This window comes from Amblyomma americanum, chromosome 2 (genome assembly GCF_052857255.1).
Source record: "Amblyomma americanum isolate KBUSLIRL-KWMA chromosome 2, ASM5285725v1, whole genome shotgun sequence".
Classification (NCBI taxonomy): domain Eukaryota; kingdom Metazoa; phylum Arthropoda; class Arachnida; order Ixodida; family Ixodidae; genus Amblyomma; species Amblyomma americanum.
The window spans coordinates 23,948,897-23,966,701 of NC_135498.1; the positions used below are offsets into that span (position 1 = coordinate 23,948,897).

General features: G+C 42.6%; 1 protein-coding gene across 3 annotated transcripts in view; it reads right to left on the reverse strand.

Moving 5' to 3' along the window:
• The window catches only part of Plod (procollagen lysyl hydroxylase), a 127,324-nt gene extending 112,329 nt beyond the window's left edge, over positions 1-14,995 (reverse strand). For 2 of the 3 annotated variants that reach the window (XR_013312483.1, XM_077653476.1), the window contains exons 1-7: positions 14,850-14,995; positions 13,900-14,019; positions 13,678-13,775; positions 12,247-12,383; positions 9,367-9,481; positions 6,264-6,309; positions 82-194 (exon numbers count right to left, since the gene is read on the reverse strand). Coding sequence is in view for 2 of the 3 variants with exons in the window: in XM_077653476.1 (XP_077509602.1) it covers positions 82-194; positions 6,264-6,309; positions 9,367-9,481; positions 12,247-12,383; positions 13,678-13,775; positions 13,900-14,019; positions 14,850-14,937 (717 nt within the window). In the remaining variant the exon portion in view is untranslated. Of the gene's footprint in view, positions 1-81; positions 195-3,595; positions 3,620-6,263; positions 6,310-9,366; positions 9,482-12,246; positions 12,384-13,677; positions 13,776-13,899; positions 14,020-14,849 lie in introns of all 3 variants that reach the window. The other variant, XM_077653475.1, reaches the window with a different exon arrangement.
• Between the last annotated feature and the right edge of the window lie 2,810 nt (positions 14,996-17,805).

Sequence of the window (17,805 nt, forward strand, 5' to 3'; positions counted from 1 at the left end):
TCAAGTATTTATAGCACTAATGCGCTGCAACTTGGGGCAAAATTGACCTAAAAATTGTTTGTGAAGAAACTCGTCACCCACCCTAAGATCCTCGTTCAGATAAATCTTCGTGTAGAACAACTGGTCATCAGCATCATCTTCCAAGTCGGAGCTAGTCACGATGCTGTGCACCTGAGGGGCATAGCCGATGAAACCTGCAGAAAATACAAAGAAAATAAAAAGAGCAACACCCTTAAATATGACAGGAAGAAAGCATAACTTGAAATACTTGTTTATACCTTAGCACAGCAACAAATTATACTTCAGAGCAAATTGTCCTGCGACCAATTATCATAGCTCACAGCATGCATAAAATGAGGCTATGCATGCACCTTATTTGTGGGTCGAAGGGCGCAGCCAGTAATATCAGACAAACGTGCAGAAAAACAACACTCAAAGTATATGAGCTTCAACATAACACTAGGCTGCAACAAAGCAAAATATATGCCACAGGACAAGAAACAGTGCCCGCACAACTAGCATTCACGTATAGTTCAAATTCTGCTCCATACAGCAACGGATTTTGAACATCAGATCCTTTTCCAAACAAGTTTAACTCTACTGTATTGAATTCTGAGCCAGAGATGATGACCCAAGCACTGGATTTTACGTCATGCATGTAACAAAAGATGAATGGCAGCATTTGCCACGTTGACGCCATTGTTAACCTTTTTACTTGCCGATGTTGCAAAATTGGAACATACCAAACTGAATTTTCTTGTTTCACTTCAAAATACACCTTTCGTCAAAATTTTTCTTTGTGTATAATGTATGATGATTGTAAAACACTTTGCAATTATAATATTTATTACCAACAAATTTAAAGACCGAGCTATTTCTGGTAAAAGGACATATTTGGGACTTGTCACAGCTCAGCGTTCGCGAAGCAGTTTCACAGGATCAAAAAAATGTTGGAATCAATAAAACAGAACAAAAGTAATGACATATAGTCAATTATTTCATGAAAGAAATTTAAGGACTAAAGCCTGTGTGACTCACTCATAGTGAGTTTTATGAAAACATTCCTTTTTTTTGGAATACTGGCGTTTGACAAAAGCAAAATTCAAAGACAGGCAATACTGGCATAAAACTGTGCCACTCTGTCTATCAAATATGTGGGCACAGATCCGAGCATGTTATCGGGCAGCGCATTACTGGGCAGTGTCCCAAGTGGATGCTATGTATGTTGGACCCGCTGCACGTCTTCCAGTTTTCACCTCACGGTTACGTGCAGTGCCTCTGAGAGGCGTTTCGAAGAGTTTGGGGTGCCTCACGACACCCCCCCCCCCCCCCCCCTTCCCCACAAAGATGGCAAAGATTACAGGAAGTGAGAGGCAGGGTGCGTGCAAGGTATGGGGATGAATCTCTCCCTCCCCCACCTTCCACCTTCCTCTCCTGTCTTCTAGATGAAGAAGGCAGTGCGAGACGCATGATAATGGAACGGAGCCACATGTGGATTGTCATGGGATGTGCATATCATAACTATGCTCCCAAACCCACCGGTAAAAAAATGCTTTCTTGCCTGCCACTGCTTCTGAAGCTCCGAACCCAATTCAGCTTGCATGATGAAAGAATACTTTATTCAGGGATAGCGATTTTCTCTATAATTTGCCCTCTATAATTTGCGAAGACATTACAGGCAGCTATAAGGTTGTCTTCAGATAGCAAGAAGAAGAAATTCACACCGCACAGACATTAAGAACTGTTTCAGATGACATTAGCATTCCACATATGGGAAACACCAATGTTACAAAAATGGAACATGAAAAAAAACATACTTAGTCATACTACATGTGGCTACATTTCTTTTTCACGGCTATTCTATAAAGCATACGTGAATTGTTAATAAGAATTTTCGTCTTTGAAACATTGCTTCACAGAGCGGTGTTTAGAAAATTAAGCAGACTGCATGCAAACTCTCCTTAAAGGAGTCCACAAATTTCTACACTAATTAGCTTCTGAGATCATTAATGATATGGGCTCAGAGAAAAAAGCACAACTCTCCTGGTTTTCTTCTATCAATGAAAATGCATAACATTAATAACATAGCTGCAAGGACGTTTCAAGCATAAAATCTAATGTCCCGCCCTCAAATCAACGCTATGATCAGCACAAAAATGGGATCTCTGAAATATAATGGTGCACTCATTTAATGAACCCAGAACGGCTCAAATCAATTTGTATTTTTTTCATTGCAACCGGTTATCTAAAATGCAACTGATTAGCAGAGAGATTTCTTTTTACAGTTGCTAGAATGGTAAAGCAAAACAAACATAAAATTAAATACATGCTTTCTCCTATCATCATTCAGAATTGGTTTGGTTAATGGAAGTTTAACGTCCCAAAGCAAGTTAGGCTATGAGGGATGCCACAGTGAAGGGCTCCGGAAATTTCAACCACCTGGGGCTCTTTAACGTGCACTGACATCGCCCAGTACACGGGCCTCTAGAATTTTGCCTCCACAAAAAATTCGACCGCCGCGACCGGGATTGAGCCCATGTCTTTCAGATCAGCAGCCGAGCGCCACAACCATTCAGCCACCGCAGCAGCTACATTCTGAATTAATTGAATGAAGAAAGAAGACATGCTTACAATAACAAGACAACGAAAACTTCCGGCTTTTTGTCATCACAATTCTTTCCGAATGATATCAGGCCGACCCAATACAATCTTCCTTTATTTAGGTGGCACATTAGCACTGAAAGCATCACTGCAACTAATTTTGCACAGAAAGGCAAACACATAAGAGAATGTATATAAATGGGCAGCAATATATTCGGATTGATGTAGCAAGTGCTATTCAAGAGAACAATCACTGTGCGACACTTAACACTACACCTTGGCTCTCTGCATCAACACCTGTAAGCACCATCTACATCAACGTCACAGAGCAACACTGCCTTCTGATTCGCCTTCCAGAACTTGATGCTGAACACCTCTATGCCGCAGAAGCGTATTAAATGCTTTAGCCATAAGTTTTACTCAAATACGTCTGCCAAATTTTGTGTCTCAGATTACACTATTGTTAAAAAAACTGAAAAAAAAAACACTAGCAGAAGATCCAAGCTAGGAATTTCGACAGCTATGTACCCAGAAAGGAAAGAAAAAATATAGGTATGCACAATGTGTATTACAGCAGCATCAGATGAAAAACGCTGGGGTTTTCATAAGGCTAACACGTGAAAATTCTTTGCACTGTTACCTACAATTTTTTTCCCAGCTCTCTAGCACAGTACAGCCTCATGCACTTTTTAGACCTGTCGTCATGCTTCAAAGTCATGCCAGTGTACAGGGACAATAGATGCAATTGATGCAGATTGAACAGATAGCAACATCAGTAAATGCGCTTGAATTCTGCAGACATTCATTAAGACCGCTGTGCAAAAACAAAAACAGCATTCCAGTTCTTGCACAGAGTGCTTGTCCTCCGGGTCAGGTGAGAAACAGCATGCGCAACAAACAAGCGCAACTTCAACACATCAGCCAGATGTGTGCAAGAACGGCAAACATAACATCGAGCACGACATGCATGCTGTCAGTTCAGCACAGTACTCACCTGCGTAAGAGAAATCGGGACAAGCTAGGGAGTTAGGGCCATTCACAGCAGAGAACAGCACAAAATCAGAATAAGCAATGTGAGCCAGGAAATGAAACTCTTGTCCACACACGCACACACACATATACACGCACATTTCAAGAAACGTAACCATATTCCGTACACAAATTACAGACCAACTTGTGCACTCCCATAGTGCAGTAAGGTATCAAAAAAGTTGAAAAGCACCAACAAAACACAGTCAACTTTCGATAAACCAGACTCGAAAGGAGGTGAAGAAAACACTGAATTATGCATAATTCGAATTAAGGGGGACTTTTTTATTGCACTTGACATCGACAGGTGCGAAGTGTCAGTTCGAATAAACTGGCCATTTGAATTAAGCAACTTTGAATTAATGAGAATCTACATTACTTCAACATATTTGTCGTTATTTCTCCACACTAGTGGTTTTCATTAAGGTTACCTCAGATGTTTTAGCACTTGTACTGTAAGCAGATAAACTTAATATAAGGGTCACTGACAATAAAAAATTTGCATGTACTGCATTCATAGACGCTGTTTTCATGTACAACCAAAGCTTTGCCACAGTTAACTATTCAGTACTTGATAGCATGATAGAAACAACTGGAATTAATTACCAGCCTCCCACTACACCTAATAATATTTTCCAAGAAGATATGTTTTTGGTACATCAGGTTCTCACTTAAAGGTGAGAATTAGCCGACGAATACCACAGGGACATATACTACATTAGGCCTGTTACTCTTCACCAACTAATAGTATAATCTTCCTGTCTGACATCCTCTGAATACGTACTAAATGGTGATGATGCAATTGTCCTTCAGTTCCGAAAAATAGTAAATGTCAATAGTAAATGCGATTAACTTGTTACTTTGCTAACATTCTTAACACTGCTAACATTACTTTGCTAACATCACATCGGGAAAACTTACCTCGCAAAATTTATATTCGATTAAAATGTGCACATTCTTTAACCAATTTACACTCATATCACACTACTATACATCCTTCATTCCCCAATCAACTACAACATATTATTATGGCACAACAAGTTAAAAGTTAATATTCGTCACCACAAGATATAAAAGAACTTAGCTTTTAAAATGTTCATAATGCTAGCAAAAAGCAGCTCTCGCATGATAATTGTAGTGTGGCAGACCCTGCCTACAATTTAGAATTTTCTTTTTCAGTTTAATATATAATTAGATACACATGCCTTCAACTTCATAAAAGTTCCTGTCAGTACTAACATAGACGTAGATGTTCACACCGATTACAAGACAGTGCATTTCTCCTCACTTTCCATCCGGAATACGCTGCTACTTGGCATAAACTCTCAAAATTATGTCTTTATATAAGCGGCAACTTACTGCATTTATGAGCATTTTACGTTATTTAGATCTATCTCACACTAAACAGAATTTTATATTTGAATACAATAAGAATTGCATATGTTTGGTATGCATTTCATATGGTTTGCACTGTTGCTTTGCCAAAGCTACTTGCATTTTTTTTCCCAATTAGTTTGTTCTCGCTGCGTATAGAGGTCCCAGTTGTATCCCAGATTGAGGAGCTTGCTTCCGAGTAAAGATCATCACATAATTCTAGTAGACTACTACTTATGCATGCAGCGAACTGATACTATCCTCAAATGTTGCAAGTGAAGCTCATACTACATATAATGTGAAGAACAAGAACATAGCAAAAGCCTCCCAATGAGCATACCAGATGGGCATGAGTAAAAATGTATAACATTTCCAAAGCATGAAAAGAAATGCCACTTTTTTACTGAATGCAGCGAGCGACACTGAAAAAGACTTTAGTTAAGTGTTACATGCTACTCAATGTTTAGACCCAGTATTTTTCCTTCAATATCTTCTAATCAGGTCCTAAAATGACATCTATAACTTTCACATATTATGGCTGGGATATGACTGCACATGGTACTACTACACTATCCAGCTAAAATGATTTTTATCGCTTCTTGAGAAATATTACAAGCATAACCGGCATTTAAGGATTGAAATGAAGCCTAAGAAGCAACACTTATAAAGCTAGTTTTCTGGTCCCCTAAGTAGGATAAATAACCATCATAAAAAGCTTGTCAAACTCCATTGACACTGGCAATGAATTTCTTCAACTGCAGTAACTAGAAAGATCTTTCATATTCTTGTGAAAATTAATAAATAGCCTCCAATTATTTTCTAATTCAGTGCGTTATTTGCTACTATTTGTCATGATACACAGCTTTAATGCATATGTGTGTGCCAGAACGCATCTTGATACAACGACTGTCACCCCTTCCACCTACGTAATGAGTAAAGAGCAGCCGAGGTCCTGAAATAATTTACTGCTACAGAGGTTTTCAGTTTAAAAAAAAAACTATACTCCAGACCACACAAGTATTTTTATGCTAATTTGCTTTACTAAAGTTAATGATGCAGCCAAACCAGTAGCTTACACATTAAACAACATACGTAGTCCAAAGAAGGATGTTTACATAATAAAATATCTGCTAATCACATTATACAATGTGCTCTAAGCCTTTAAGAGCAGTTTAGAATGTGCTCATATTACCTTGACAGTGTACGCACTTTCAACAGCTAGCAACGATTGTCTGAAATAAATGCACTAAAAGTCTCACCTCCAGAGTTTAGGAAGCGCTCCCCACTGGCTTTTGGATAAGACTCCTGCAATAAAAACCAACCACTATTACATAACACACAACATCAAGGAAACACACGTGGTAATTATTGAACTTCTTGGCTAGCATCTGCAGCCAGATATCAACCAAAACATAATCTCAATTCCTTATGGTTTTCCACTCCAAATGTTTAAAATCCTCACACAAAATAGTACATCACACAGCCAGTTTCGTACAGCTGCCAACACTTCCTTCGTTTTTATTTTTCTGGTGCTTATGCACAGTTACATCACCGATATTACAGTGACCCCATTTAAAAAGCCCCAAGAAAGTTTTTAAGAGGACGTTCTGCTCAAACTTTTAGATATGACTACAATACACACGTAGTCCCGGCAATAATATTACAAAGCACGCCTCGGCGATCAAACTTTTCTCAAGCCTTACCTAGTGAAAATTAGGAAATGCTTAATGCACATGTTATCACATTTCGCTAGTGCAGTCGCATACGAACCCAAGAAACGATCACATTTCCTCTACGGAATGTGCAAGAAAATTTCTAATGCCGAAGCGTGCTCTGTGATATTTTGGCTGCACCTGTAACTGCCACTTCACAATGCTAGCAAGAAACTGCAGCACAGTCATGCAGCTATACCATACACAGACCAATCTCTTCATAAAAAAAGAGCATACAGAGAGATGATATCCCTTGTTCTGATATTACAGCATATGTCAACCTCGTGTCAGTAACAAAGTGATTTTATTCTCCCTGTTTTCCCCTTTAACCATGAAGTTCAAGATTACAAAAAGCATTAATCAGGCCCCTAATGAAAGCGCTCAGGGGCAGGGTTAAGAGAATAAGGCTAGCGCTAATTCTTCGGCAAAATTCAATGCACCCATACGTTAATCTAACACAGAGATTTGCCATTTACTCCAGATGGACTGATACTTCAAATGTAAGGAACATGAGACGATGATCTGAGCATAAACCTTGCAATCGTGATTAAATAAACTTCTATGAGAAAAGAGTTAAATGCTTAAGAGTTAAATTTGACCAGCAGCCTTGTTCAGAGGCTGCTCAATGGCCAGGAGACAGCTCACAATCGCATAAAAACAAAAATACAGATGCCAGGCTGCAATAACTATTGCTCCGCAATTTGAAATGCCATTAGATACTATTGCACATCACAAAGCACACACATCAAAGGCCATGAGGGTTACCTGCTCACACTGACAAGTTCCGAAGAGTGCAATCTTTGAGTGATTAAATTATTAACTTAGGCTAGCGGTTCTCAAACTCTGCAGCCTTGAGGCCACGCCTCAATGGTTTTCAGAAGGTGCTGAGAAACCTTGCCTGCTTTGGCTTCCATCCCTTCCTGCCTAACATGCATGCTAGAAAGAGCATGCAAATGCACAGTCCTTCAAAATATTGCCAAATTCGATTTATAATAACTGGCTGTGTAGCAAAACAATCTGTTATAAGCAGTTATAGTATGATTACTCCTAATGTACCGCAGTGGTGGCTTAGTGGTTTGAGCATCCGCATCGCATACGGGAGGTGTGGGGTGCAATCCTTAGTACCGCCGAGTACCCACCGGTGATACAATGGGCACAAGCTTTCCCCTGCCTGGTGCTCGGCTTTTTTAGGGCGAGATGCTTCGCAAATGGGTCTTTGACCCCACCTTGTGCAATGAAAACTACCTTGTGCCATCCCGCAGAACCCAATTTTACACCTCCAACTAAGGTAAATGCTTGCATCAACAACCTTATTTAGCTGCATTTGCCAGCACCTGTAATATATGCACTGTATGTTTGCCCATCCCATCTTCACATGCCATATCCCTGCAGATGCCTGCATGCATAAATATTGTCACGAAGACGACGAAGCTGGCAGTGGCACGGGACAGAACGCTCGTGCTAGGCCAGCAGCCATTACAAAAATCATCTCACTGCCATCGTTCATCTCGCCTCATTCTTCAACTGGTCGCCACGTAACATTTGGTGTGAGGTGCGGAGTATCATCCTCATCCTGGTTCTGGAGCTTCGGCATCCTCCATCAGCCATGGTCGTCGGCCGTGAGTTCCTGATCCACACCGCCCGGCCGTGCCCCAGCGTGCCAAGCCCAACCCGACCTCACCGCTCACCCCAACCCCGTCCCCCGCCTTGATCACAAGACACGACGGCATGACGACATTGCCGCGACCCCACCCCATGACCCAACTGACCCAAGACACTGCCCACACGTGAGGACACAGCCCCCCTGCCCCTGACATTCGGTGCGTCCAAGGGCTTCGGCCGTCGGCTCCTGGCGACCTGCGGCTCGGAAGCTTCGTGGACCAGGATTCAATTAGCCATATCTTTCATCGTGGCAGCCAGCCCTTCCCCCCCATGCCATTTCTGTTGTACCATCCTCTGAACCCACCACCGAGCGCATCTCCTCGTCGGTGTCTTCTATTGACGATCGGGACAATCACTCGGCAGCCCCGGGTGGTGTCATGAAGACGACGAAGCTGGCAGTGGCGCGGGACGGAGCGCTCGCACTAGGCCAGCAGCCATTAAAAAAATAATCTCACTGCCATCATTCAAATCGCCTCATTCTTCGGCTGGTCGCCACGTAACAATATACAAGAAGTAAGTTCTCCTGCATTCATGCTTGTCGCATTTACACAACAGCAACATGACATTTCCCTAGTCACTTCCATTTTCCAAGGCCTGAAATAAGCAAGGAATTCAACACCCCAAGTGCATCCTCTACTCAGCATGTCAGCAACAAGGAAGTTACCTATGCACAATATTGTTTACAGAAAGTTATGGTGATGTGGTAAGTGACAACACTGTGCTGCTTTTATTTAAACTCACATCAATTCTCAGTCAAAACAAACAGGAAGCTCTACAAGCAGCAATAAATTGGCTCATTACTCCATCTATTTCTAACGTAGCAGCTGTGCAACAGAAATCATAAGAAAAGCAAAGGTTACTGCAAACTAAGGTGAATGGATTCAAAAGTTTCATGCGGAGTGGATTTCAACAACCATCAATTAACAACAGGCAATGCATATCTAAGTGCACATGCAACAGCATTTAAAGGGTGTTTTTTTATACACACCGCAAGGCTCTTGTCTGGCCAGCAGAAACCTTCAGCCGAAAACACAACTTTAGAGTTGAATTTGTAGAACTTGCGAAGTATTTCGTCTTCGCCAGCTGTGAAGATTACATCGTAGCTGAAAGAAAAAGAAGACTTGTTGCAGTGCATGAAGGAGAGACTTATGAAACAGACTGGCACCCACCACAGCACAGCTCCTCAGCATACTTTGCATTGCAAAATAAGTATTACACTGTTAACACAGACAAAGTTGAAAATAAAGCGGCAGCAAAACAAATGTCATGCAAAAGGCTAAGTCCAACTTCAGTTTTGTTGGCAGCAATAGAAGAACTGAAAACACACAGGGTGAGATGACAGCAAGACAGACTGGAGTGAGCCTGTAGTACTTTGCGTTACACAAAAGAAAAACAACAGAGGAAGAATTCGCACAACATTTGTTGATTGTGCTTAGCTGACCATTTGCTGCTCTAGTTGCTGAAAGCTAATCACATAACGAAAATGAGAACTAAGGAAGGCATGCATTCAAGATTGCCATGATGGTGAAATTCGTAAGAGGACTGAACGAAGGGAATGACCACGGTGTAAGAAAAAGAGGCATAAAACAAATTCGCCAGCTTTTCTCCCTTCGAAACATGACTACTTGAAAGGGAAAGCTTTGAAAACGCCTCAGAAAAGCTGGTTTCACCACAGATAACTGTGACATTGTCATCCATTCAGTCTAGCAATGTACCATCTTTACCAAAAGTAACCAGATGGTGTCGTAAGATGGAGTAAAGGCTTATCCTTGCTTCAGACAGATTTAAAGCTTAACGGTTGCCATAAATGCTCCGCTACACAGCAAAGGAACAAACCCTGTTGTTTGGTTGCTGTTTGCAGACTTCACTTGTCCGCCGGCTACAACTAGGCTATACAAGGCAGTTAATGAAAGAAAAAAAAAACCAGAATGAGTGCCCACAATAAATAACAATTAAATGGCAGTGTTAAAAAGAAAATCTTTGTTCTTACTGGCATTACACTCCAAGCGTCGTTTATTCAAACAACAAAAACATGTGAGCAAGAGCTGACATCAGAGCAAGGTGCATCCCACACTAAAGTTGAAAGTAAAGCAAGAGGGCTTGTAACGTGAGCAAGATGCTTGCCTGGCATCACAAGAATATAGACGACTATGTGTGAGAAGCATGCACAGCCTGCAAGTGCAGGCTGAAAAGAGTAGATCTTCAATGAAGAACCATAGGTAATGAGGAAAAAAGAGGGAAAAAAAGTGCACACAGACGAGAACAAAAAGTAAAGAAAAAGCAATAAAGAACCGGGAGGCTCGGTTCTGTCAGAAAATACAAGGCTTTCCATTTAGGTGCAAGGAGCAAGGATTGGAACTACTGGCCATCTGGATTAGTTTTATAGAAATAAGCTTCAATATCATTTTTCCTTGGGAGTTCATGTTCTCCATCAGACGTGAAGCCAGCATACAGGGTGCAAAAAATAATAAACCACTTCCACATTTGTGGCGAAGAGAATAAAAGAGTTTCTGCACATAATGAAGGTTTATACTGAAATGCACTCTTAAAGCTACAGATGCAAACGAGCAAAATGAGCAAGCCATCCTGAGGAGTCCCCAGAACTGTTTTCTTACTTAACCATCGATGAACAGACACACAGACCAACTAGCTTGGCTGCCAGCATGTATGCTCAATAGAATGCCTCTTAAAGAAGTATAGACATAAAATTTTTGCTAGTGTGTTTCCTTGAAAATTATGCATTAGACATTAGTACATATGCAACACCACACGGTACTCCCCTTTCACCGCAAATAATTTATAATTTAATTCCTTCCTTCTCTGATGATGTTCTAGTTTGGGTTTCAACAACCAAATAATGGCCGTGGCATCAAAGGTGGATATAGCTGATGTGTGGCATGAAAAAAATTGCAATATAATCACTGGTACATTGTTTTAATTCCCTACAACAATTAAGCCAGCCTGCCTAAAGAGCCGGAAAGATATCCTGTGTATATCCATTAATGTGTAGCAGGCTACACATAAAAATCAATGCAAGGCAGCTGTAAAATAATGCAGCGTGAATCTATTAGGGATGGCAAATAAAACTAATCAATTTTCACATGTCAAAAAGTGACACCAGGAATATCAGTAACAAAGAGATTTGGACTAATATAGGGCCTCTAAAGTTCTCAGTATACAAGTTTTCGCACAACTTCATCAAAATGCAGCCACCATGGCTAGGAATCTAATATGTGAACACATGCTTAGCAGTACACTTCCACTGATGCTTTACCTTCCTCTTGTGGACTACGTTAAAAATGGGAATAAAAAGCTTAGTACCAAACAAAAATAAATAGTAGCACAAGTAAACTTCCTGTCCTTCGTTTTTCACTGGGTATCACTTTTTCAGCACTAACTCTTATGTCTCTCATGAAAGGCGCAAGAATAATAATAATAACTAATTTTTGGGGAAAGGAAATGGCGCAGTATCTGTCTCATATATCAGGGGACACATTAACCACGCTGTAAGGGAAGGTATAAAGGAGGGAGTGAAAGAGGAAAGGAAGAGAGAGGTGCCCTAGTGGAGGGCTCCGGAATAATTTCGACCACCTGGGGATCTTTAACATGCACTGACATCGCACAGCGCAGGGGCGCCTTAGCGTTTGTTTTTCCTCCATAAAAACGCAGCCGCCGCGGTCGGGTTCGAACCCGGGAACTCCAGATCAGTAGCCGAGCGCCCTAACCACTGAGCCACCGCGGCGGGTCTTTGCACGGCAAAATGTTCCATCACTGTCAAACAAGCACATTCCACACAGATGTAAAGAACCCAACCACAGCATTTGGATGTATAACATCATAGCGTATATAGCGTAAGTGGAAACGTTACCTGTCAACAAACATGATGAGTGTGGAAGCATCACCCTTGTAGTCTTCCAATGCCTTTCTTAGAAGCCTCACTTTGTAGCCTCCTCCCATTCCATGGGCCATGTCACCCCCACGCCATTCTTCATGCATTCCAAGAATCTGAAAATAGCACAGAAAATAGTTCAACGTTACTGAGAAGAATAGTATGCTGCCTTTCTAGCTGAAAACTCTCTTTCTTTGAAAAAGCTCATAAACAAGATCCAACCAGCCACAGTATATATATATATATATATATATATATATATATGTGTGTGTGTGTGTGTGTGTGTGTGTTCACTTCAGACCAGAAAAATCAGTGGCTGCACTACACCTAAACAATAGTAACATAAAAATATAAATAGAAAAGAAAATTTCTCCGCGTGCTCGCTAGCTTATTGAAGTTTATCCCCTTCAGGAGCGATTTTTTTTTTGATCGAAAACAATTAACTTTCCACCTAAATAGTATATTAAGGCCTCAAGAAATGGAACCGATTTTCACAAGGATGCGCAAAATTCTGTACAAAGAGTTAGGTTGGTAAATACAAGTGACATCAAAATGCCCGGATTTGGTAAGTAACCACCCTGTTTTTTGAAGACGCACATTACACCCGAAACTGAGCAAAAACGATCACTGGGGGCAAAATCTGTCTGCATAAAAATGGTGGGCAAGGTACTACCCAGCGCACTGTTTTGTGAAATATTATTTACTGCGTTCAATACATGACCCAAAAAACCTACTTTTTCGCAACAAGAAGGATGCTCAGTTTGATTGAAACAATAAAATCACTGTTAGGTGCAGCATACTCTCGGAAAAAGCTGTGATTTTGCTGTGTACACAATTGTGCACAAAGTGCCTGAAACGGTTACGTCAAGCACTTTCAAAGCACACTCTATAGGGTTTAGTTATTTATACTGTTAACATTTTGAGTGCAAAAATACCAATGAAACTGAAAAAAGTGTTGCATAAAGAGTACCAATAAACTTAGAAACTAAACTAAAACTCCAAAACTAGCATATATGCAATTATGTAGATAGCACAGATCCACTCACTTCTTGCTTTCTTTCTTTTTATTAACTCGGTGAAACATAATTACACAATAGTTAGACATTAAAAGCCAGACGTGTTAAAAGAAGCATAATGCGAACTTTTTTCGCACAAGGTTTCACATGTACGCACGTAGAGTAACTACTTAATAATTGCCAAAAAACATGTGCAATGGTTGCTTCTGCCACAATACATGTGCTTAAACATCACAAACATTTAAATATATGCATTTATACGCACATTAGCTTACACCTTAATTGCTTCTACTGTAATTGTACAATTACACTTAATCATATCATCAAGAGATATAAATAATGTGTCTCAATGGAGTTCTAGAGGCAAGACAAATTGAAGGAGGAAAGTGTTCACCTTTGGTTGCAGGCCATAGATTTTGGCAGACCGAGCAAAACGCTTAAATCCATCTGTTTCGTCACTAGCAACAGTAAATATGACAAGGCGATGGGTACCTGAAACAGAGAAACCAATTCATGCAGGAAGGAGTGCAGGCCCACAATCTGTCCAGCGTAAGCAAGGCACGAGCGGATTTTTCTTTTTATTATTTTTCTGTGTAACCAAATTAACCTGACTTACCAGGTTTGACAGGCTCGGAATCGTTCCCGCCGTAAACTGACTTCACATGTTCAGCGGCATCCACAGGGCGCTGGCAAGCTACGGTTTGGCCGCTACCGTCTGCCGCTACTTCGCAAAAACCTGGCATAAATGAACGAAACAGATATTTTTTTGTAAGCAGTTATTTCATCCGGATGCACCTTTCAAACAAGGGAGTTGTTGACCTCAAAAGAAATTCAAGTTGGTTCGACGCTGCACATACTTTGCCTGCATTCGAGCTTATGAGGCTGATTCACCGCTTCGGTTTATCTTTCTTTATCGGCTTCTTCTAAGAGGAAACGATAAAAAAGGGCACTGTTGTGAGCTCCATACGTAACCCAGAGCAGCAAACTATGCGTCAACAACCTACGGATCCGGCTCGCCAGGCTGCCCATCCGTCCGAACACCGAATGAATCCGGAACACGCAACTACCCGCGGTCGGGTGCTTTGCAGAGAATAATGTTGAGTGCTAAGTGTAAAGTAAAAATTACACAACGCACAAATTAAACGGACAACACGGATAAATATTTCAATATTTTTCGGAAGTACGAACAAATGGGACAATAGTGTGATGAAATCAGAACTTAAAGGAGTTGAGGGGCACGGGGAAAGAGCCGAGTTCATCTCCACCAATGATCCGTATGCACACTTTTCTGTGCGAGTCGCCCCAATAAATGTGTCATCAGACGAAAAAGATGCAACGTAGAACCGATTTGTTTGCGCAACAGCTCCACCAGTGACAAAAATTCACGAGTGCTCAAAATTCTAGCGACGATTAAACAATCGCCTCCGCACGTACTACCGTCCGTCGGACCCCGCGCGGAGCGTCCCAGCGCAGAGTGAAGAGCTGTTTAAGAAAGAGTGCGCGACCCCAGTAAGCAGAGTTGTGATCGAAGAACGTTCCGGACTCATTACCAATCTATTCACGTACCTGTTTTGCCTTGAGGGTCATCATTGGCCACCGCGTGACAAGAGAAAGTTGCTATGTAGGCGACGAGCACCAGCCGTAGCGCGGCCATTTTGAAACGAATGGGCAAGGCAGCGACCCTTCCCTGCGCGGCGCAGACGCAGCGCTTCCCCCTTTCTCTCGCTCTCTCTCCATCCTCTCTGCCCCAGACTCCGGAGCCGCCACTCCCTCCTTCGCCGCTTCTCTTGCTGCTCATTCAACTTTCGTTGCGTTGTGTTTTATTACTTTCTATCGCTTTCCTCGGCGCCTTCTACGGCTTCGATTCACTCTCTCCACTTTCTCCCTTGGCTCACATACTTCCTAGACGGCCTCGCTGTCTTGTTCCCCGAGGCGAGGCGTACGTGTCGCAAGGGTGCGGCGCGGCCCACACGCAGATCGGCGGCCAAGTTGGCATTTGTATATCGCGGCGCATATGTTTGCGATCACAGCAAATCCTCGTTCTGACACGAATCATTCCCTGTTTCCACTGCTCAGCTTCTGAGCACGAGCGCACGAACAATCGAATGGGCTTCGCAAAGAAACTTGATTCTAGCGCAACAGTTTCAGTGTACTTTCACGTGACGAAACGCGTCGACTGATATAAAGCATGAGCTCCCAATATGGAGATAGCAATCAGCTCATATTGAGAGTAATAAGAAATACTCTAAAAGCCGCTTCCACAAAATAGCGCGAGTTTTGAGCACTTCTCTTTCTTAACGCGAAGTTCTGAGTGCAGCTAGCCTTCATTTCAAGGGTAGAATGAGATAACACGAAGATCGAAGATAAGCTTGCTTTCACTTTCAGCATGACGTACACCCTGCAAAGCTTGAAAAAGTGTATGAAGGATAAGCTAATTCTTAGATCGACAAAAGTTGGAGTTTTTATTTCCCGTCAATCAATAACCCCGCGGAGCTACTGCTAAAACTAAAAATGGGGAGGATTTTCTGGTCAGCTGAATTTCCGCAAATGCATTTCACGAAAAGCAAAATAGCCTGGATTTTTGATGTACCCCGCCGAAGCGCAAGCTGAAGTCGGGACTGCCACGTCCAACGGTTCTCGGGCGGTTGGATAAGCGCTCGAAAGAGAGAAGCCAGCTCCGCAACTTTGCTCGGGATACGTGACCCGGCGAGGGACCTCTTTGAAACAAAAACCCAAAAGCAAGGCCGCGCGCTGAGAAATAAAAAAGATAGCAACCGGCCGCCACGAACGAGCGAAAGTCAAACATCTCTCGTTGCACTTGACAGCTGGCCCACAGCGGCGGGCTGAGTGCCGTATGTCGGCGGGCTTAACTCGCACGCCCTTGACGTCCTAATCGCCCTTAACGCGCCAAAAACCACAGCGTTGCTGCTGTTAACTGCGCCTCTAAGTGAACGAGTGCTCTTTATTGCTTTAGCTGCTAAAAATGTCGACAACAAATCTACCATACTTGTGATGAAGCCTAAAGCGTAAACTTCGTTTTCAATCTCATTCATGAGCTGCTTTTGTCCAATTTAAAAGGATACCCGAAACGACTATAACGCATCGCGTAAGCTGCCATGGACGAAGGAGTCGCGTTACTGCAGCTTTTTTTTTATCTCTCTTCGATTCCACTAGCCTGATTAAAATGGCGTACAAATGGTGTACGCAGGAGCATATCGCCCAAAAAAATACATGCAAGCATTTTCTCCTCCCCGAATCCAAGGTCGATCATTCACAAAAATGGCGGCGAAAACAATATCAGGTCACGTGTCCTGACGTCTCAGTATTCAGTCATGTTCGCAAAGTGGGTAAAGTTCGTCTTGGGCGTCATGGTACAAATACCACGCGGTTAAAAAATAAATATAGGAAAAGGAAGTGGGGCGAAGAACTAGATTTTGGTCGAGTGCAAACATTTTTATCGATAGAATCTTCTCGGAGCATGTAAGTGGCCCACTAGTGTATTGGGCCACCGGCAGCCCACTGCGTGGTTATCGATGCCGCGTTCCTCCCCACTAACCAGTACTGGTGGTCAAGGTCACCGCTGAGCAGAATGGACTCTCGCAGCTCCTCCGAGGGGTTTGGAATAGAATCAACCATGGGATTAAATTGACAGGCCCAGACAATGTGGTATAGGTTAACTAGCTGCGTCTCCACATTGCGGGCACTTCGGAGAGTATACAGTGTGGGGTGCCACTGGTGTAACCTATAGCTTGTGTCGGGTAGGTGTTAGTTTGTAATCTCCTAAGGCTGTTCTCTTCTAAGTTATTGAGGGACTGATGTGGCGTTGGGTACACTTGCCTGGCTGCTCTATGCGACGCCAGACTATCCACATACGTCGTTGAAGTCATTGTAACCTGCATGGTTATTGGGGGAAGAATCCGCTTCGCTTCCTCCTGGTGGTTCCAGATGACCGGGGAACCAGATGACTGAGGCCTGGCTGTGGAGACCTACCCAATAAAATCCATGTTAACCTGCTCTAAACGATCGATCAGAGGGAGGAGATACCACGCGATGCCAGGAGACACATCAACGTGTGCCCGATTCCGAAGAAATAATAATAATAATTCGTTTTGGGGGAAAGGAAATGGCGCAGTATCTGTCTCATATATCGGCGGACACCTGAACCGCGCCGTTAGGGAAGGGATATAGGAGGGAGTGAAAGAAGAAAGGAAGAAAGAGGTGCCGTAGTGGAGGGCTCCGGAATAATTTCGACCACCTGGGGAATTAATGAATGAAAAACGTTTTATCGATTCTCTTAGGGGGGTGGTAGCGGTGGAGGACGAAGTCTTCATCTTGAAGCTTGGGTCCTCCTTGGCCGTGGGTGGGCCCCTATTCCAGGGCTCCACTGAGTCGGGCCACCTCGCTTGCGTGCGCTACTAGGGCCCTTTGGACCCCGAGCTCGCATCTGGTGAGCCGGCTCTCCCATTGTTCCGCACATGGTGTTTTGTGTTTGTGGAATGCATGATTTATTTCGCACTCCCAC